The sequence below is a fragment of the Schistosoma mansoni genome (genome assembly GCF_000237925.1).
Source record: "Schistosoma mansoni, WGS project CABG00000000 data, chromosome 4 unplaced supercontig 0032, strain Puerto Rico, whole genome shotgun sequence".
Classification (NCBI taxonomy): Eukaryota; Metazoa; Platyhelminthes; class Trematoda; order Strigeidida; family Schistosomatidae; genus Schistosoma; species Schistosoma mansoni.
Genome location: NW_017386017.1, coordinates 1,312,757 through 1,336,174, shown reverse-complemented (window position 1 = coordinate 1,336,174; position 23,418 = coordinate 1,312,757). Strand labels below are relative to the sequence as shown.

The 23,418-nt window shown below is 33.8% G+C and overlaps 2 protein-coding genes and 1 non-coding gene across 3 annotated transcripts; 2 read left to right on the top strand and 1 right to left on the bottom strand.

Annotated features, from left to right (window-relative positions):
• Positions 1 to 1,810: 1,810 nt before the first annotated feature.
• On the top strand, positions 1,811 to 13,718 carry Smp_148900 (hypothetical protein; the record flags this gene model as incomplete). The annotated part of the gene is made up of 5 exons (XM_018791155.1): positions 1,811 to 1,865; positions 1,906 to 2,190; positions 4,779 to 5,081; positions 13,099 to 13,389; positions 13,501 to 13,718. 5 exons carry the CDS (start codon positions 1,811 to 1,813, stop codon positions 13,716 to 13,718), a joined length of 1,152 nt encoding a protein of 383 aa, XP_018645669.1.
• Positions 13,719 to 18,509: 4,791 nt separating this feature from the next.
• On the top strand, positions 18,510 to 18,580 carry Smp_tRNA_02287_Pseudo_TTG.1.1. Its single transcript has one exon. It is a non-coding gene (tRNA).
• A 3,279-nt stretch (positions 18,581 to 21,859) lies between these two features.
• Smp_148910 (hypothetical protein) lies at positions 21,860 to 22,258 on the bottom strand (the record flags this gene model as incomplete). Its single annotated transcript, XM_018791152.1, has 1 exon — positions 21,860 to 22,258. One exon carries the CDS (start codon positions 22,256 to 22,258, stop codon positions 21,860 to 21,862), a length of 399 nt encoding a protein of 132 aa, XP_018645668.1.
• Between the last annotated feature and the right edge of the window lie 1,160 nt (positions 22,259 to 23,418).

The following is a 23,418-nucleotide window of genomic DNA, read 5'->3' as shown; positions in this document are numbered from 1 at the left end:
AAAACATCACGCTAAGTGGTGATGCCAGAATTAAAGCTGCTTCCCTCAGTATAGCAGAGTGAACCATATCCGGACCGGGAGAAGTGTCTTTTCTTAGGTGCTGCAGTTTACGGAGCACCAGGTCAGCACTCAGATCCACTTCGGAAAGTCCTGTGCAGGTGCAGGTGGAGCTTTCGTCAGCATAGTTGATGTGAGTCGGCTGGATTATCTGGGAGTATTGTTTAGCCAAAAGATTCACGGCATCACCGTCGTTATTGGTCGGACCATTAGGACCTAGCAGTTGGGAAACTCCAGTTATGCCTTGTTGAAGATAAGCTGCGTAACTGAATAAGCTTTTCGGATTGGAGACAAATTTGTCGATAAGCTTGGTCTGGTATTGAAGCCTATCTTCTCTTATTGCCTTCGTGCATATGTTCCTTATATGTTTGTATTGCCTGTACGCGCCGTTGTTGTCAGTTCGTTTGTATTCGGCCCAACAGTGCTTTTTGTGGCTTAGCAAACGAAGAGTGTGGTTCTTGATGATTTTACACTGTTTGTGGCTTTTTGGGACCATTTGAGGAACTGAATGTTCAGTAGCACATAAGAGTAAGAAATCCCAATGAGCATCCACTTCAAGTTCAGGGTGAACATCTCAATCTACCTGTTTTAGATAGTCATGTAAAGCTAAAACCGTTTGGAATTCCAGCGCCTGTTGTTAGTAGGATATATTAGCTACGTTTCGCGGACAAAACTGAAGGATAGGACGGCGTGATCACTTTTCCCCAGGGGAACCAGGATTGAGAGGTCGTCGACCAGAAATTCTTCATCTGTGAATACCCAATCTAAGTGCGACGGCGTCTGACTGTTTCTCCAACGAGTTGCTGACTTCACATTTTCGAATAATCCCAGATCATCAATGAGGTTGAAGAACCGAGCTTCAGTAGAGTTGTCACCTCCAATGTAGGTATGGTCAGCGAAGTTGATTCTAGGAAGATTGAAGTTCCCCAGAATCAGGATATGGTAGAATCCAAGACGCGTAGAGTGGGCTAATCCTTCCATCAAACGATTGTCATGCTCGATGTCAGCAATGGGCTTCCTGTAGATGACCCCAACTGGACACCTCGATGTGGTAGACAATCTTACTGAGCACCATACTGACTCATCAAGATCGAGAAACTCTTGGTTGTGAAGTTGGTGCGCCTACAGGCATGATCGTATGTATAATGCTACCCCACCCCCCATTCCAATTTTCCTGTTGTTGTGAAATAAAGACATTCCAGGTATTGTCAACTCCTGGTTTGTAAACTGAGACGATATCCAAGTTTCGGATATTCCTATCAGATGAGCATCATTAGCGTTGCTAAGTCCACGTAGCTCATCCATTTTGTTCGGCAAACTCGCGGTATTCATGTATAAGCAGTTTATGCTTTTAATTTGGAACGCGTGAGCTTCTTCCTGTGTGTCTATATGAGCATTGCGTCAGTGGACAGGTAGCTTACCTATACTATGTTTACTGAGTTGGTAGTCCCTGTCTTGTACACCCTTTTTTAAGATCAAGACAGTCCACAAGTGGAATTGTCAGCTCCAGCTTGCGTTTGTGTTTTATCCTGCTGTCGTGTGGCCTATCCGGATGCATAGGGATGTTTGCTTCGTCTGAAGTATATGTTTTCACAGTTGAATATTTAAACCTTTATATCAGGTATAAAAAGCAGTGATAAAATGTTGACACGGATTTTCACTCAAAAGTATTTTTGTTGAAAAGACGTAGTTGTTTGCACCAGCTACTTAAATTTATATTTATGTGCACTCTCAAGCGCGCAGTTTGTGTGCGATGTTTTTATCGGCTTTATTAGTTTTTGTAAAATGTTTATCCTCATTGTCATTAGGTAAGTTGGAGCATAGATATTTAATTGATTTTTCAATCAGACTTCAGTACTTCGTTATCAGTCTTGGATGGTGACTCATGGATTTTTACAAGTTCAAAAACTATTTATCTTGGACGACCTTTAAAGCTGCGATGTTCAGCTACCAGTCCGGATAATATAACTATCAGCCGCAAGGAGTATGACAGAAATGTAACGACACAACTAGTGACGAAATTCGGGAGCGAAGTTCAGTGGGAAATCAGCGAAACTGGGTTCTCTGAATCTGGTGTTTATGAGTGTATCTCTAGAGGGATCTCAAATATTCTTACAGTCTATATATATTCAAGTACACCTTATTTATTTTCGATTTTGTTTTGGTATATCAAAATACGTTTCTTGAATATTACAATTCAAATTTGTGACATGTCCATCTTTCTTACTTATTTAAGAATAGACGTATACATTTTTATGCTTTAGAGAAATATCTTTCCAAAGTGCAAAGAATCAAGTGCATAAAATTTATTAGCAAAGGATCATAAGTCAACGTTTGATTTCAAGTCTTTGGTTGCAGCGATATAGCCGGAAGATATATTAACAATAATCAACGAAGTGGTTTTCAGTCCTTACAGGTCAACATAGATCATAAGGTGATTTTTAATGCTGTGAGGATCCAACCCTGTCCTGAGTGCACCAGTAAAATATGCTGGTAACACTTGACATACTAGAGAATCTCAGTGTTTAATGACTTCGTGAGGGAAATGAAACTGTGTGTGCAAGCAGTCTGATCTTAAACTTTAAACTATTCAAGGGTGTTCTCTTATATCATCTATCCTCATAAGATAAAACACAGCACATTAATAACAATATCATCGGGCGCTCAATGGTAAAGTAATGAAAAATCACTTTTTAACCTATGGTAAGATGGCGAGAATAAGTTGATGAGTGTCGGTCTGTTTTCTCGAAGCCAACCAGGAAAATTGTTCATTATTTTATTCCATTGCCCGTGAACCCAGTTTTTGCGTATTTTCCTCACATATGAAACTAAAACTATCCGATCGAATCCTATATTTTATGTGAGATCTCACATACGTTAGATATACTGTCTTGAACATATTTTCATATGTGGAAAAATGCCTTACAAATTACCTGGAGGATCCAGAAGCCTGTAACGACGATTGCCTTAAGGTTATCCAACTTGACTTTTAAGATCTTATAATTTCGCTAGAACTCGCCAATAGCAACCATCTGTTTGTCCACTTAAATAAAGCTCTCAGGTCTTCTTGTAGTACCGTCTCAATATTTGTGGTAAGCATGTAACGTAATACTTTACTGTGGCTTATAAACGACATGACGTGTGACCTTTTTATTTTCATTAGGTTATTTACGCAAAGTATAAGGAGAAATATGCTTGGGATTATCTCTCAGAAAATCCCAATCTTCACAGGATCCTATGAAAATAATGTGCCGTTTATTCTCATACATTGCCTTCTGTCACTGAGCAAGTCAGAAATTCAATCTTTGATTGCGTGACTCATACCAAAACCTCCTAACTTTCGTGTAAGTCCCATGTCAGAAACCCCATCAAGGGCTTTACTGGAACCTACAAAGATTACGTCTAGTGAGATATTTTAATCTATTGCTGCAGTACAAACATCTTTCTTGAAATACGATTGGTTAAACATGGATAATTCACGCTAAAACCATATTGTCTCTTGACCGAAAGGTTTCTTCTCTTGACATAAAGATAGTAACAACTCAAGTAATCTTTCTGATGAACTTTGATACAATACTAGTAGAAGTGACGGACAGAAAGTTATTATCAAATGTTTATTCTCAATTTTATGAACTATACTAATTATTTAATCATTTCGATCTCTCAGTAGATTCAACTGACTCAGTGGTGTATCAAATGACATAGCTATTGTTTTTGTAACTGTGTCCATCAGAGCTTCCACGATTTCAGGGTGGATATCATCAGGCTCACTGAACTTGTTTGGTCTGAGATGTTAAAGTAGTCTCTTTTCATCTCTTTTTTTAGTAGGCAAAGTTTTTAATAACAGTTTGCTACCACCGGAGCTAATGGTTGGCGTTTCACGACCACTAGTAGGAAATGCTTTATCGGAATACTTTGACGGAAGTTACGATTTCTCAATCTTCACTTAGTATTACCAGAGAGTCCTCCTGAAGCAGAAGCGATGGGATTTTATAAGTTCTTTGATTTCTTCTATTTAAGTGGAGAGGTAACTTTTCGAGGCTAGTCTTTCCTCGAAAGGATATCTAGAATTTACTATCAATGCTATGTATGCTTAAACTGAAACAAAGCTGTTTAGAGCAAATGAAGATGAATAGGTTCCAGGTTTCATCCTTCATGTGGGAAATTTTTAGGTCTTTTCTTTCACCCATTGTATAACTTTGATAGATCTACGTGTAGTGATGCTGTGGATCCAAATCTAAATTTGTATTGACTGCCTGTTGTAAGTAATGCTAGACCATACAGTGGCCGTTTTATGTATATCTCTGACTTACCAGCACATTTACTTGAAGGATTCTTGATTACATTTTGATAAAAGATTCTGAAAATGTTTCTTACGCCTAAGGAGCTGTGAAATATGTCTATTTATCCATGGAGTGTAATTTTATAGCCTACTAACGACTGACCATGGTTTAAAGGAGTTCACAACATTTTCAAATGTGGTCTTGAAATTATTTCACACTTCTTAGATCCTCCATTTTATAGTAGGTAACCACCGAATTGCCTACATGCCAAATATTCGAATGTTGGGAGATAAGGTCATATTTTGTCATTTAATTGTCAGTGTAATCATAATTCTCTTTCCCTACAAATTCTGGCCGAAACCATCGGTTGTAAAAATATATCCACACCTGAAAAAATCATTACACTTGACGAATAACGTCCCCTTTCTTAAATTTTAGTTATTGGAACAAATGATGTCACTGTGCCAACAATAGAATATCTAGATAAAATAGGAAATTTTAACTTCACAAGAAGACAGCTGGATGACAATACATTTCTAGATATGGACCGCAATTGGATGTCGTGTACATGTGTTGTCGGGAGTGTAAAGTTATTAGATATTGTCACTGTCACTTGGAAAGGAGGCCTTTTTGGTGATTGGTCAGTTAACCATAGCCAAATAAACCAAGTTTATTCTCGGATAACAACAAGAGACCCATCGATTAGAGCCATTAGAGCCCGTCTTCGGCTTAATTTGCCGCGTAAGTTCAAAGTCTTTGACAGAAAGGTCAGAATAAAAGCCCTACAAATGTTTTGTTATAGAGCAATTTATTAGTAGATATAGGGTTACCATTATTTAATGTTTTAGAGCATTTAGTCAGCAACTAAACTCCATTTGTGTTAATTTTGGTGGCAAGAACCAACTACAGTTCAAATGTGTCTGCCGTTTGAGCTTTATTTTCAGCAAACAGATAATTTATTACTACGAGAGAGAACGCAGGTAGTTATTTTTTCTATTTACCCTTAAGTTTTCTAAAACACGACAATAGGGTTCAGTATTTGATGAATTGTTAGAAGGTCAGTGCTTAGATTGTATGATTTTGGAAGCAACTTTTGATCCCCTTCGGGTCACGAACGATATATTTTCGTTTTGTATTTGTATTTGGGCACACAATTTTCCCACACCAATGCATTGTGTGGTTATATTTCATATATCCATTCAACAGAGATCGGTTGACATATGAAACTTACTGTAAATTAATTGGTAAGCAGTTTTGAGAATTTATGCAGTATTCACGATCGAGCTTTACAGTCATCATAATGGGTAGAAAAAGTTCACTTATCAACTTTAGTATAATATAAACACTAAAGGGTTGATGCTTTCGCGGCCTCTCAACAATACATCTCAAATTCTTATTCACGGATTTAAGTGAATAACTTTACTTAAATACCAGTTATCGAAAATTATCTGAATTTCTTTACAAAGGGTGCAGAGAAGACCTAAGTGAATTCAGTGACAGCTTACTTTGACATGACACAGCTTATTCATTATGTATTTATCCAGGCTGTATTAAATCGAAAAAGCACCATTATGCTCCGATTGCATGATATTTTACACTGAATAAGTCATCAGTCAAGTGAGAGTTACTTCGCAGAGGTCATCTATTAAAGCTTAAAGTTTGTTTGGAACCGTGGACTTAGTTTTGGCGCCGATCGGCACTATTCAGCAAAAAATATCTGCGATCTTGAGGCAACTTAGGCTTTCTCGAGGTTTCTAACCCGAATCACTCAACTACGCAGCCTGAGAAGTAACTAATGAACAATTCAGGCTACAGTTAACCTATGTGAGTGAAGCATTTATAAAGTTATTTACTTAGGTATTTATCAAACTATCTACAGTCGCATATATTTATTTATTTACTTATTTATTTATACACCTCCAGTAACCTTGAGTTAAATTAGTTCTATATTCAAGAAGCTTTAGTGTGCCATCACTTTGGTGAGAGACATATTGTTTTTCAATTTATTTAAACTGATATAAGTTAATCTTTTGATTGACGAACGTTTCAACCCTTATTTAATACTGGTTAAAGTGATAACAATATTTAAATTCATTTAGTATTGTTTGTTTGACTCTTCCCATCGATGTGTTAGGACTGCAACTGGTCAGTTTCTAATTGGCATATGTGCATACTGTGCGTATTGCCTCGATATGGCCTTAATTCACAAGCATGGTAAGCAAAGATGGATAGTGGCTAGCAGTGGAATCCAGGAATCGAGGCAATACGCACAGTATGCACATATGCCAATCAGAGACTGACCAGTTGCAGTCCTAACATATCGATGGGAAGATTCAAACAAACAATACTAAATGCATTTAAACTTCACTCCATCGCACAAGCAAATGGCCATCATGACTCAGTGGCCGAGTGAATAACGCGATGGCTTTAGAAGCGAAAGATACTGGGTTCGAGTCCCACAGTGAACATCAACTCTGAGATGCAGGTACATCCAGCTGACAAGTCCCAAATAGGACGAAACGCGCGTCCTGGATTCCACTGCTAGCCATTATCCATCTTTGCATAACAATAATTAGTTTATATTTGAAAGTTCATGTTGATAAGTTTACTTCCTCGAAGATTAACAATGTTTTTTTTATTGTTTTTCCTTATCAATATTTCAGTTCTTGATCAACGAATATTTGGTCAATATCAGTGTTTATTTAGTTTTTCAAAATCAGAATATGCTGTAGCAACAGTCCATTTAAATGGTAATCATCGTTTCATTACATTGATAACCATGTAAATATGTTCTTTTTCTTCAGATATAATTACATTTTAAAATTATATTAGACAAACATACATACAATATCTGTTATATAATTAACTGAATCTTCAGTTTCATTACATATAGACAAGGAAACTAAAACGGCTCAACTAAACGTTCTTTACAAATCTCTCATACTAATAATAATCATATGCTTATTAGTGAATAATTTTGAGAGGTAATTCTTAGATTTCTTGTAAAAAAAAACTGGCTGATATATGGGAGTTACCCTCAAATAACATTAGGAGGAGATTAACAAATAATGAAAATTGATTGAAGTTTTAGGTATATATAATTTCCTTGGGATTTAGTGGTTTAAAGACTAAACTCTCACACTGAGATCTGAATGTCATGGAATCGATCTCCAACAGAGTCGTGAGTGAGGATTTCTGAAGAATTCCTACTCTAGGGTGAAACCTTTGTTTAGTACTTCGTGGTATTCAATGATCATTCGACTAAGAACAGTCTCTGATTACTCGAATTCCCTTTGGTAAGAATGATTTTCGTTTCACCTCGAATGATTTGGTATGATATAGTTGAACTTCAGATTCATTATTACTCAAAATAATACATAATCTAGTCTCGGTACTTTTTATAATATATCAAAGAATAATGATGAATCTCCGTTAAACAGTCTATCTCCAATATCATTGAAATAAAAACGAAAAAGGAATATAAAATTTTATTTTTAATTATTGAATTTTTTCCCTAGCGATTGGTCTGCTATTTGCTAACATTATTAGACCATAGTAGACGTATCGGTCTTGTGCCCTAGTTATCAGTACTAACTATAGTCTGTAAATAATGTTGAATAATGTTTTGATTGTGAACAATGACAGTAAATTTATTGAAACTAGATAGTAGTGAAGTTGTTGAATGGAATCTATCTGGAACTTTTCATAACCACATTTAAAAATATTGCCACTAAGTACTGGTATTTACAACAAGTTTATGCTTAAATTACTTATAAAGAATCACTGATTACCTCTAAGTGGTAACGAGGCCATGTTAGAGACCTTGAATGACATGGCTCAAAATCGTTTGCAATGGCGAAGGTGCATCCACTCTTTGTGTTCTACCAAATTCTAATCTTCTGAATTCTTCATGTCTCTATTCTTTTTCTCTTTCCAAACTTATTTCACTGTATTATACTCCTTTAATAACATCTTCAAACCCTAATCTTTCACATAATGCTTATACTCTTACTACTTCTACCACTATGGGTTTTGAATCGACAACTGTTTCTCTGTGCTAATGTGGTATGGCAACTCGAACTGATGTACGTACGTACGAAGTTCTACGTTGTGACTGACTGAAGTAGTAACGAGACAACTTTTCAGTTTAAAATAAATATAAATTGCTAATGAGAATTAATGAATCATTAACTTGAATTTATAGTAATGATGTGTCATAGTCACACTGTATTCATTAACTAACACAGTTAGAAACTATGATAGCACAATATTTACAATCTGAGGGAAATGATTAATTTTAGAGAATGAATACTTCCTTTAAGCTTATATCAGTTAGTCAGCTACAACGTAGGACCAGGCACACATATGTATCGGTTCAAGTTGCCATACCTCATTCATTAGCACAACTAGATGAACACTGAATTCGTAGAAGTAGTTAATTTAGTGGTGGTAATATATAAAGGATAGGTTGCATATAAGAATATAGTACAGGAAAAAAGACAGATATGTTAAGCTTATATATGTAGAATTTGATTCGATATGAGGTACGTTTATTGACGATATTTTTATTAGAAGAATCTTAATCCATAAATAATCATTTGACAGTAGCCAAGTGGTTTCACTCTTTTCTCCTCTTACGATAATCAACTTTTCCATATATTTTTATTGTATGCTACGATAGTAATTGTCGTTAATTTTTTAAATTTTTTTTTCAATTTTAGTACCTCCCATTTTACGTCTGAATTATGATCCCCCACCGTTACCTCCGTCTAATTCATCTGGTCGTTATACGTGTATGAGTAGTTCATGTCAATTAATTAATAATGAAAACAATTCAAATTGGACAAATGCTTGTGAAATTGTTGTAGCTTATCCCCCAGTAAAACCTAAAAATTTTGCTTGGGCGTGGACACAACCACAATGGGCAGGTTACATTATAAGACGAGTGCAAGAAGTGGGCAAAGCAAACGTACTTTCTGATTTTTCAATATTATTAAACGATGGTGAAACAGATGGATATGGACCATGGAAAGTATTGGAGCGTAGACGTAGAATAACTACTATTAATAATGAAATGAAGAATTCTAATCCAGCTAAATCTGGCCCCATTCTTTTTTGGTGTTGGGCTAAAAATGATATTGGAGAGACAACAACATGGTGGCCTGGTCCTGTTGAAAATTTATGGATATTCAAGTAAATATTGAGAAAAAATGCCTTAAATTATATTCTATGTAATAAGTAATTTGTTTTAAACAGTAGTTATTATTTAAACAAACTATTGTCATAGATCAAATAAAAACTAATCAATCAACTTAATGCGACAGCAGTTTAATAACGAAACGTTCCCGGCAATACACTCCTAATATACATATATTCATACATATATTCTTAATACATTAATTAGGAATAATATATTTGTAAAATTTCAGCGAATGAGTTTGAAGTAAATCCAACGGTTCGCCTAGCAATCTGGTCCAAGCTTTTTCAAGGATACTTCATCCGCTGAGATTTTACAAATATATTATTCCTATTTAGTGTCAACTCGGCGCCCGAATACTGTAAAACTATTCGCTCTAATTTAGACGAAAGTTCTTATATATATTCCTAAGATACATATATTCATAGTATGCTAGATTTGATATTTAACGAAGATAATGTTGGTCACTTCTGTATATTTCTCTAAAATTAGAGTATGATTGGAAAAGAAACTATTTTTACCTTATAGCATAATAATTTTGTTTACATCATAACTGTGAGGAGAGAAAGCTGTTCTCACGTAGATTTAGACAAGTATCCAACAGCGTTTATCTTAAGAATTCTAAAATTTTTCTCAAGTTCTCCCAGTAGGCAGCATTTCAATCAAATCTATGTGAAGGAATCCAATAGCTAACAGGTACTAAGCCTTTTCTGCTTTTAAGGATTTATAATTAGGGTAGTTATAGCTGAGAATTCGATCTGTAGACAATAAATAATGGTTATGTATATGTAATTCGTTTCCTCATTTGGGCTTTTTCAATACTAGTTTATAAATTTCCACTATGTGTAACGTTTCGTTTAAGATGATTTCCGCGTATTTTTTTAAACGTTATCTTCGCAAATTACGGTGTAAGTTCATAAATTACTGATCATGAAAACAAGAAAAGTTATTTTTCCTTTAGACTAGATTAGGTTTTAAATTTTTTGTACTAAGTTTGCTGTATACTTACTAAGTAGTTTGTCTTAATAGAAAATTACTGCTTTGTATATCACAGTAAATTTATACTATGTCGGTCAATCATAGAATTATTACCTTGGTATCTCTATACCTTGTTGTGTAGCTACTATACTGGAGTACTGACAGTTGTATGTCCCTTATCAATATAGTAGTCAAATACATTATTAGATACTAAGTAAAACTAAAGCCTGGTAAGCGATATGTTTTCTAATCCAGACAACATTATAATGATCGGATTACTGAAATACACTACTAGAGGAAGTTGATCAGAAGGACAGATTTAGATGCATCTATGATTTGTGTATATTTGAATTCCGTTTGGAAATTAACTTCTTCCACTCATTTCAGTCTTTTCGTTTCTACAATCGGCTAGGTATACTATAGGAATTGTCTATCGTAAATGAATCAGAACGTAGGATACAGGAGTTACATTGACAGTGCTGTTTCAAAACTTATATATACAAATTAAATAATCATCTTTGCATAAAAAGAATAGGCTTACCAACCAAGGCGGCTATCTTAGATAGCCTTAAATCATTTAGTTAAAACCTTTATGTTTGCGAAAGCCGTATATAATATTACTTATCATCAGTAAGCACTAATCAATAGTAAAGAAATTTATTACGAATATCTTAGATTGGCATTTACATATGTACACCTATTCAAAAGAGTGACTGTATTCACATGAAGTAAACAAGCATTTACATAAGAATAAAATTAATTGTTGATCAGGCACTCTTAGTTTCAGTTATATGGGATTACTTTTCATTCAAAACCTATGTGGTTTAGACTAGTTAACCAAGCAATTTGAATCTTAATACTGACAATAATGAAATTTAGTAAGAGCAACCAATCAGAAAGATTATTATTGACTGCCCTTAATCCAAAAATATGACTTTTTTGATAATTGAATAATGATAATATAGCTGATGATATTATAAGCTAAGTTCATTGAGTAAAGTTGACTATCTTTCCCAAATGCCCTGGTACTACCGAGGGCAAGGATAGCCCGCCTTACCTCTCGAAATGTTCTCATATGGCCATGCATATATAGCTATTGTTAGGGAATTTCTACTTCTTTCCTTCTCCTGAAGTGTTATTTACGAAATTGAGAGGATGAAAAACGAATGTCGAGTGCCTAAACCATGTTGGTGGGTACCGATGATCAACTTAGATTGTTTGGAGAACCTAACTAACAGTTCGCGTGGGCTTAAGGATCCTGAGGAAACATTGGCACATGAACCCATTCTTGTTCTCAGGTTATCATGGGACCATACCTCCTGGCGTTGCTCCACTGCCTTGTGGATTAGATCTGTTAGCCAAAGGCCAGAGAATTGGTCCCCTAAGAAAATCACCTCTTTCAATTTGGGCACCCGGACGGTATCCGATCACAAACATAACTCTAATTCTAACAACATTATGTGACGCATTTATATTTTGATAACTCTTTTTACCGATGTTTATGTGCTTAAATAAAATTAAAAGTTTGCGCTCTGCTCTCAGCAGTTTAGTGGATGATACAATAAGTGTTTTAAACAAAACGTAGGAGGCCCAAGCCCCAGTGCGAACATGAACATGGACATATATATATATATATATATATATATATATTCAATAAAGATGTCAAAGCTGATGTTTTTAAAATATGATGGTCAATCCGACAGTATTAGTTGTGTTAGTAACATGATTATTTCGAAGAAATGTTTTTACATTTTAATGAGTTTCAAATAACTTTTAAAAACCAATAATCCTATGCTTATTTACATGGTACTAAAATGTATGGAAAGGTTAGGTTTGCAGAATTTTTTTTCACTTAGTGGCCAGTCATCATCAGCGTGGAACCTGGTATAAATGTGGATTGAACCAAGTTAACATACCACACTAGCATGAAGGGACAAAAAATTAACAATATGAATAGTGAATCCGATCGAAATAATGTAATAGCAGTGAAAATTAGGAGGACTGAACTTTAAGAATATCGTTTAAAAAGATAAAGTGAAAGGGTAATTCTTAATGGATACTGGTTTTATAGATCAAAAGAGAAGATAGAGTAAATTCGTCTGCATCATGATAACCAATTATGAGCCACTTATCACCCAAACAGTTCAACCACTAATCGCAGTTATAACGCTGACCCTAACCAGATAGGTCGCATCTACTAACATGGCTCGAAATAACAAATAGTAAATCCCTAAGTTCACGTCGTCTTGTTTTGATTGTCTCTAGTTTTTATTTAACTTATGTCACCATCAACAGTAAAGTGTAGCCTCTTCTAAAACAGTCAGTAAGGGGTTGTGAAGATTGTTGAATTTCGTTGAAATTATGAACCGATCTAAGTTAAATCACCAATGGAAACTTAGAAGCACTGGAAGGCCATTTCGTCTTAGTACGGGATTCTCCACCATTCTCTAGTGTCTGAGAATTCCTTTCTAGCAAATTTTTGTTATTCGATAATAATAAGCACTAACTGTAAATTAACATAATTTATTCTTTCCTTTAGTTAATAATAATTAGTATCATTCAAAATTATTTTATTTTTAACAGTCTGGTCATCTGTTTGGTGGCCTTTACTTGGTGTTTCACTTGAATTATTTAGTTTAGTCATAGTATTTGCATTTTTCCGTTATTGCCGTCGACAAAGAAATCGTTATGGACTTAATAATGACACAACAGAGACTGGAGTTTCATTCGGTCGTTCACGTTTACTAGACATAGATGTAGATGGAGATCAAGTTGAAATGATGAAAGTGATTAATCCTGCATCTATAACCACATCATCAACATCATCCAATTCATCATATAATTTGCATACTCGTGGACCAATACCTTATATACGTTTGTGTAATCACATGAAGGATAAACATACCGCTAATACCACTACTACTACTGCTGCTACTACGGATAATCACGGCAATAATAACAATAATAATCATTATTTAACAAAAGTCAACATAAATAGTCCATTGACCGGTGGTTATTCAAATCCTAATTTAATTCAAGATTCAATAGATGCTGAAGTTGATGCTATGGTGGTCAATGTACAAAAATTATCAAATGAACATGATTTAAATGCTGATGATGATTATTTTTGGGATTCTGATACTGGAAATAACGATGAAGATAAACGAATTAAAACAAGGAGTAATCATCAAACACGTGCTTAATGTTATAATTATATACTGTACATGGAAGAAAAAGTAAGCTCTATTTAATTGTACTGATAATATGTATTTATAATAAAGTAAATAGATTATTACTGAGAGTAAATTTAAGACGTATATTTCATCCGATATGGGACTCATCAGTCTGACGTACCTGCATTCTATTGTTCATGTTGAGACTTGAACTAGTACTTGTTTAATTCAAAACTTGTAACCAAATGAGTATATCGAGGCAATCCTAAAAGGATAAAGATATCTCAACAAAAACTGATCAACATTTAATGTTGATTATAAACGATGAGATCATTCAAATCCTGACTATTAATAATATAAATTTTACTAAAATACTTTAGCTGATTAATTTTCACTTGAAATAATACATTTATAATCTGAATAGTGTAGAGTAATTAGAGGAAATTTATTGTTAAATTTATCAGTAGTCAATAAAAAACAGTTAGATTAGATGGTTGGGATCCGCATGACTATCGTAACCAATGGTTGGAGACTCTAGGTGATATGACTCAGAATCGATCCCAGTGGCGCAGGTGTATGTACTTTCTGTCTTCCCTTAAACCTTGAGATTAAGGTTGCTTCATATCTGTCTTCCTTCCTATACTATATCCTTATATACAATCTTTTATATATTACCATCACTAAATTAACTACTTCTATGAATTCGGTGTTTATCTTGTTGTGCTAATGAATGAGGTATGGCGGCTTGGACCGATGTATATATGTGCCTTGTCCTACGTTGTAGCTTACTGACTGAGATCAAATGAATATATATAATATATTTTATATTTTATAGAAGTTTTCATTGTTTACCACAATAATTAAATACAACACTTTAAATTAATTTATGTTTCCATTGACAAAAGTAATTGCTTATGAATGTTTGTTAATAACTTAAATTTAATCTCTAAGGCATAAAGTTTTATTCTATTTCATTGTATATAATGGTTATTTTAATTACAATTTTTGTTGTTGTTGTTGACTAATCTATAGATGTTAATCAACAGTAAACTACAGATTTAGATCAAGTCTAACTTTTGATATTTTTTTGTTGATAAAGTTCAGTAGTAGTTGATTCAATCTCCAAGTTTAAACTTATTTTTCTATAGGATACTTATTGAATATAGTAATTTACAGTTACTTATTTCATAGTTAACTCCATGAAGTGATCTTAACTAAACAACTACTGCGATAGATGTTTCATCCTGTTATGGGACTCTTCAATAATGAGCATTCAGAAAATTCCATGTGTAGTAATTAATTATATGCTTAGTGATGACTAATTTCGAGAAGTAATTCCGAAGGTCAAAAAAAAATTCATGATCAGTGGAGTTCAACTACGTCCAAGTACATTGGAAGATGGTTGCGTGGCATTAGAAATTGATAGAAGTTAAACACGTAAACCATAGGATACCAGCTAAGTAATCTAAAGGTATAGCGCTTGAGCGTGAAAGCAAAGATTCTATGTTCGACTCTTTTATTTATTTATTTCAACACATAAATATTTGTACAAGGAAGCACCAGATACATATGCGTCGCACAAATCTCCTTTGATTTGTGTGAGGGCTGGGATACTGACCAGGTGCTCAAAATGAAGCAGGTGGTTTTCTTAGGGGACCACACCCGGAGCCTTTGACCTAAAAGTCTGACCCACAAGGCAGTAGAGCATCGTAAGGAGATGTAGTCCCATGGTAGCCGGTGACCAACAATTGATTCATACGCCATTTGTTCCCTCAGGACACTGGATCCAGCCCATGTGCACCATTGGTTTGGAATGAGGGTTTTCCAACTCCCCTAGGTGGACACTCCACATCCACCAACCCGGTTAAAGCGCCGGACATTCGGTTTTCGTCCTCTCAATTTCGTAAACAACAGTAATGCCACGAGAAGTCAGTGAGTAGGACTTCCCTGATAGAGGCTATATACGTGTGGCCATGTGAGAGCATTTTGAGAGGGAGAGCGGACTCTCCCCACTCTCGGCCGTACCAGGGCATTTGTGGGCGTTCTTTACTCTGTGACTGTAGACGGTCACTGTTGAGTAGTCCCATACTGGGAAAAACAGATGTTCACTGTTTCTTAGTTATCCATAATTTTCTATTCGTGATGTAAACTATAAAATCGAAATATCTCCACAAACCTCCTAGATTGCTTTATCTATTTATTTCCACGTAATTAGTTTCTTACAATTCATTGATACTTTTACTTTTGAACTAAATCACTATTAGAATTCACTGGTCATTTGGAATAAGAAACTTAATCAAACAAAAATATGACCTATCAATCTGAAGTTTCTACAACAGCATATCATGTTCAAAGTATCCTCAAACTATAATTCAATATTCTCATATTGTGATCATATTTTGAACTGAAGAACTACATTCTAATAAAATATACTTTAACTCTATTTATATCTTAATCGAATATTATCTGTTCAAATACAATACGCTTTCATTCACATAGTAATACAATGTGTGTATCATAATAATAGTAATAGTTATTATTATTATTATTACTATTATTACGTAACCGGATGATATTGATGGGATCCGATCAGAAAGTGAAGTTAGTTCAACTATAATTTTAAAAAAATTATTGTTTTAATTAGTGTTGAATTCAAATTCCGCTCATTATTGACTATTTAATCTTGAATATTATTGCATTTATTTAAATGTATTAATGAATGTATATCTTGACTTCTTCAATCTGAAATCATTTCACCATAATTATGCAATAAATAGGGAGGAAAAAGATGTCTTCAGTAATTCATTCCTTTAAAAAAGTATATACTTGAAGGCTTATGTTGTACATTATTATTATTATTATCGTTTTATACAGACTTATGTTTTTATATTTACCCGCCACCTTTCTGTTATTACTTTAATAGAATATTGATCATTGAACAATCTTTAATTTTAAAGTCTTCAACCGTCAACTTCCTTTACATCTTTTATTGTGATATTTAACTATGACAAAAAACCTCTTCGGATGACTACTATTATTATTTGTTTACCTGACCTAATCATATCTCTCCATAATTATGTTACTTTCTGTTTGATACTTATTGTTAATTGACTATTTATTGGTGTCTCTTTTTGTTTTCTTTCTTTTCAGTTCTGAAAGTTTTACCAAATTTTACATTTTTCAACTGGATTTCAATATGTATGTATATTTGTTTGTTTGTATGTGTGTGTGTGCGTCTCTAGTTTCTTTCTTTTCTGTTCAGATTTATGCTATGAATGTCAATAAAACCATTGATAGTGAATTTTTTTTTTTGAAAAGTCCTAATTCTAAATGAATGCCTTGTTATATTATTTATGCAGCAATTTGGAAGACTCTTCCAGTCTCCCACATTGTTCAGATGTTCCATGTGCCCATAAAAATTGTTGCTCTGGTTGTTTGAAGGTGCAGCGGCCTCATGACTTCCGAAGGAACTCGGCTTTTATCATGAGACGTCATAATTATTCTTTCAACTAACAGGGCAGAGTTAAAATGGTTTGAATAATTTTTTCTGGTTAGCGTTTTTTTAGCGAGTTAGTTTTCTACAGGATGGGGTCGCTAACCCTATGCCCAACCCTCCTCCTTTACCCGGGCTTGGGACTAGCATTTAATTAGGATATTAATTTATTTCTTAGTGAATTATTTATACAAGATAAAGTAAGTGAAATATTTGTTTACTTGGATAAAATACCATTTTTTTTGTTTATTTAAAGGATTAAATTTATTCAGAAAAGTCGGTAGTAGTAAATGCTAATGTCTATTTAAGTTAAAGAAAGTACTTTTCTAAAAAGGAATCAAGCTTTCAATAACAATCGCTAAGACAAAGAATAAATTTAATCGGAATCATGAACCAGTTCAAGTTAGATCAACATTGAAAACTTGGGGGCACTGAATGGTCGTTTTGCTTGAGTATTGAACTACTCAGTAGTACATATTCACTATTCCGTACGCGGAAATCGAATATAGGACCTTCAGTATTGCGCGTGAATGCTTAACCTCTAGACAACTGAGTCGGCATCCAGTGGTGTTGATGTATAACTTCAATTTATTCATTACGCTGCTCGACCATCTTTCATTGTCTTCAGTGGGTAACTGCCTCATAATTGACACGGTTTAACTTCACTGGCCACGGCTTCTGACTAGAACTCTGAATTTAGTCACTAGTGAGTACATTATAACTGCCAGCATTTAGATTGTTGATATCGTCAAATTTCATTAAAATCACGAAATTATGTAAGTTAGAACGCCACTGAAAACTTATAAGGACTCTTTAAGTTAAATATTAACACAGTTAGACACTGGCTTAGTGATAAATAACATTAAGTGGTAGCTATTTGGATAGATTAGATTTTAAGAACAAAATAACTGACCACTAAATAAAGCTCACTTTTTATTAAATAGGTAGATTCACATATTATCAACTATTTCATTTTTTCCAACATTTAGTAACAGGGATACCGTTTGTTTTCTACATAGTTTGATAGACTGGACAAGTTCAGACTGTTCTCGCTCACCATCTTAAGGTCAAGTGGTAGGTGATAAACATAGGACACTGTTGGCTGACGCCCATCATACACCTAGTCAAGGCTTAGTCAGGATGACAAATGCAAGTACACTCATGATTTGTGTACATTTTTCCTGGTGTGTCAATCATAGCTTCTTAGTAACTTTCAGTCTTTTTACTTGCGTAATAAGTTGGTCAAACTTCTGTGAACCGTACATATCTCTCCATAAATCGGATAACTTAGGAATGCGACATAATTGTAAACAAAGTGGCTATCAGGACTCAGTGGCCGAGTGGATAACGCGATTGAGTTTGAAGCGAAAGGTACTGGGTTCGAGTCCCAGAGTGAATATCAACTCTGAGATGCAGGTACATCCGGCTGACGAGTCCCAAATAGGACGAAACGCGCGTCCTGGATTCCACTGCTAGCCACTATCCATCTTTGCCTACCATGATTGCATTTACGTTCAAATTCAATTCACATGGTAGTTCTATACACTCTTATATACGTTATTCTAGTAGAGTCTCGGTTGTAAAAACCTGCAACATTTTCAGTCAACTTATTAATATCGCTGTTTAATTATGTTGAGTATATATTTCTTTAAGAAAATCAATACAGATACAGATGCACTAAGTGTTCATACAATGTGAGACATATTTCTTGATTTCCATTGTAGTATCACATTAATTATGGTTCTCATTGACAAAAGAAATTTAATTTCCTAAAGTTTAAAGAGAAGATTTATTGAAGAATTAGGCTGATATTAAAACAATTGGATCTTTATTTCTCCCTAAAAATAAATTTTTAGGATATGAAAAGTAGTAATCGGTTTAAATGTCATAAAAAAACATGTACTTAATGTATCTATGTGCATATTTTTCCTCACAAATATATAAAAATATAGTATACTTAGAAACAAATTATCTCTATCTGTAACCATGTTCGAATTTGAATCTAAATTAGTGATCACATGACTACCAGAGCTCATTGTTAATTAGAAGATAATGACTGAATAAAATTATTGCCTTTTATATTCATCTAAAATTATGAATCTTATCAGATGACAGGTTTAAGGAGTACAGCAGACGAAGGTATAAAAAAAATTTGCTCATTAATGTGTGGGCGAGTGTAAATAATAAAAATTTAAACCATATTTGTTTTAATTTTTATTCGAAGAATTTTTGGGCGATAAAAACAAAAGACGAGTACTTACATAATTACGCCTGTTATCCCTCGTGGAGGAGCATAGACTACACACCAGTCCTCTCCATCCAACCCTGTCCTGGGCAATCCTTTCCAGTTCTTTCCAAGTTGTTATTCATCCTTTTCATATCTGCTTCTACTTCCTGGCGTAATGATTTATTTGAACTTCCTCTTTTCTGTTTCCCTTCAGGATTCCAAGTTAGCGATTGCCTCGTGATGCAATTTGGTGATTTCCTTAGTGTATGTCCTATCCACTTCCAACGTTTTTCCCTAGTTTCCTCTTCATCTGGAAGCTGGTTTGTCCCCTTCCATAAAACGCTGTTGCTGAGAGTATCCGACCATTGAATGTTGAGCGTTTTGCGTAGACAACTGTTTATAAATACTTGTACCTTCTTGAAGATGGTTGTAGTAGTTCTCCACATTACAGCTCCATACAGTAGGACTGTTTTGATGTTCGTATTGAAGATTCTCGCTTTGAAGTTAGTTGACAGTTGTTTTGAGTTCTATAAGTTCTTCAATTGTAGAAATGCGGTCCTTGATTTGTCAATCCTTGCCTTTACATCTGCATCGGATCCTCCTTGTTTATCAATGATGCTTCCCAGGTACGTGAATGTTTTCACCTCTTCTAGAGTTTCGCCATCAAGTGTGACAAGACGAGTACAATACTTTTGAATGACTAAAACATACTACAAAATTTTTAATCTTTATTTTCTAATAACAAAAATAACTTGATGGTAATCTTAGTCATTCACCTGAATTGAACTCGACAGTCATTGAAAATGGTTGATATCAATTAATAATACAAATCGGAATCAAATAATACAATAGTCATTTTTAAAAAATCATCCTTATAATCGTCATTTATTGAATGGTTTCGATACAAGTTTCATAAAGTTCTACTTCTAAGTTGTAACCATATCTAATGTGAAACAATTCACTGATAACATTAAGTGGCAATCACAATAGATTTGCCCAGAGTTCTTCTATTCAATTCTATGAATGTTTATCAATGTTTTTTACGGGGAAGTCACTAAGAATTCTAAGCCCTTGGAAATTTGTGACGAAATCATTCTTCATGTTATATCCCGTAACTTTGGGATCTATTTACGAACCAATATTTTACATATATTTTTTATCATATAATTGCTAAATAACTAAACTATTCATATTCGTGTTTCCCTTTATAAGCTTTATTTTGAACTATAAACTATTATTATACGATTTACCATTCTTGAATTATCCCTAGTCTATTAATTACTGCCTCCCACATTCACAGTCACATTTGGCTAAATCTTGTACAAATGTTATTTTCTATTTTATTGGTACGATACGGTCTTCTGTTTGGTATACAAACTTAGTACGTTTCAAATATAATGATTCATACAACAGAGGCTGTGATTGGTGTTCTGGACTTAACTGGCTGGGCTAGGCAAAAGCAGAACCGATGCGTAATCTAGACTGTTTGTACGGGTTTCTTGTGTCATTGGTCCGATCGATAATCCGCTGCTCTCTAATTGGCGGTATTATCACGTTATAGATTATCAGGGAATCCACTCGATTACAAGTTATAACATTTTCCCAAGCAGAAATTTAGTTCGGTTCATTTTTTATGCCTAAAAAGATATGTTCAACTGATTATGTATTTCTTTTCGATGAAATTTGGTGGTCTTTGTTTCATATTCATCGTATGAGTTTATCTCCTGAAATTTTACACATTCCGATATAAATAACTGACAAAGAAACGTCTCATTTTCTAAAGTGGCCTTTTCCTAGTGGTCCACTTCTCTCCACATCACAGGTATGTGATACAAAAAGCCAAACAAACAACGAGGAAATTGCTTCTCATGACGACAAGAGAAAAGTGTTTACAAATTTTTATCGATATAGCCTTTTACCTTTTAAAAAAGTGTAATTCATCTACACCTAAGTGATCGGAGTGTCTAACAGATTCTAGTTCGAATCATTGTTTCCGTTTCACGTTCACACGTTAACAAGGACATCCACTTGGCTACAAATTATAACACTTCAATGACATCATTTCTTCCACACAAAAAAACAAATTTAATTTAATGATATATATTTACAACAGCGTTTTATGGAAGAGGACAAATCAGCTTCCAGCTGAAGAAGAAATTAAGAAAACACGTTGAAAGTGGATAGGACATACATTAAAGAAATCACCAATGTGCATTACAAGGCAAGCCCTAACTTGGAATCCAGAAGGGAAACGGAAAACAGGAAAGCCAAAATACACATTACGCCATGAAATAAAAGCAGATATGAAAAGGATAAATAACAACTTGGAAAGAACTGGAAAGGTTTGCCCAAGACAGGGTTGGATAAAGAATGTTGATCGGCGGCCTATGCTCCTTCACGAGGGCAAACAGGCGTAAGTAAGTAAGTAAGTAAGTAAGTATATTTACAAGTTTATAAATTGTCATTCATCCTTGTAAATCGTTCATACCAACCATAATATTTATCACCAGCTAAATGTTTTGTAAAAATAATACTATTTTCAGTTAAATTAAATACAGTTTTTATTATATTTAATATCATTGTTTCAATATGATATTGTAACCATCTAGGTGTATAACCATCACGTGATGAACGTGATATAGTAATAATATTAGGTAAATATGGAATAGATAATAATATTTGTGTAAATTGTATTGCTAATTTTAATAAATCTTTAGATGTTGGTAAATATTCATCTATTAATGTTGTATTAGGTAAATTATGTCCTATACATAAATGTATCTCTGGTATATATTGATATGTTAATATTGAATAAGTATAACATATTCCTATATGACTTATGATTTTCATTTGATCATATGTAATTGTATAATTCATAAATAATTCATTTAATTTAATAATATATAATTGATAATGATTACATAATATATCAGTAAGTTGAAGAGTTTTATTGATTTTTTTTATTAAGATATCTAATTGATCATGATCGATTATTGATTTTTGATTATTTTTATTATAATGTATATGAAAATATATTTGTTGAATTAACCAATGAAAAATTTGATCAATAACATTTTCATTGATATATGATGATATTGGACAAAATATTGATGAAATTATTAAATTTATTGATTGAATAAAATCATAATTTAAACCAGATTTGAATAATGTATTAGTAACAATATGTACACCAAAAAAATCTTCATCAATATCAAGGATTAAAGGTAAATGATGAGGATGATGATGATGAGGAGGATGAGGATGATGGTGATGATTTGGTTGTTTATTTGAATGGAATGATGATGTTCCGTTTTTGAAAAGTTTTTTATTTAATGACCAATATTTTGAATAATATAATATATTTGATGCTGTTAATGAATTTAATTCAATATAATGATATAACCATGTTTTAGGACATTGTTTGAATGATAATGGTAAATCATTTAAAGTATCATTTTGATTACGTGTTTTACAATTTACGTCGTCTTCTTCATTATTATTAATATCAAGACACATACATATTTGTTTTGTATTATTAATGGTTGTTATACCTAAACTAGATGTATAAGCATAACTACCATTAAATGTCCAATATGGATATATAATATAGACAGTTTGAATAAGATTAGCAATAATTGCACTCTAAAATTGAAAAACATTTAAAGAAAGAGAAACTGTTAAAACGAATGTTTCATTTGTTATTTTAAAATTTATACAGTTAAACAATAAGATGGTGGTTGGAGGTGGTCAACAGGAAACCCTGGACCCGGGTATCGTGCTACTTGGCACTCGTCAGAATTACCAACATAATCACTTGAAGACCTTGACATTTGATGAGAAGGATGGAATAAAATGGATAGGTTGCATGCAACTAGACGATTTGGACTTCACAAATGACCTAGCCCTTCTATCCCAAAAAGCAAAACAAATGCAGGTCAAGACAACAAGGTACCAGGTTGGGGGCATCAGTAGGCCTCAACATAAACGAGAGAAAATAGCAAGATCCTCAA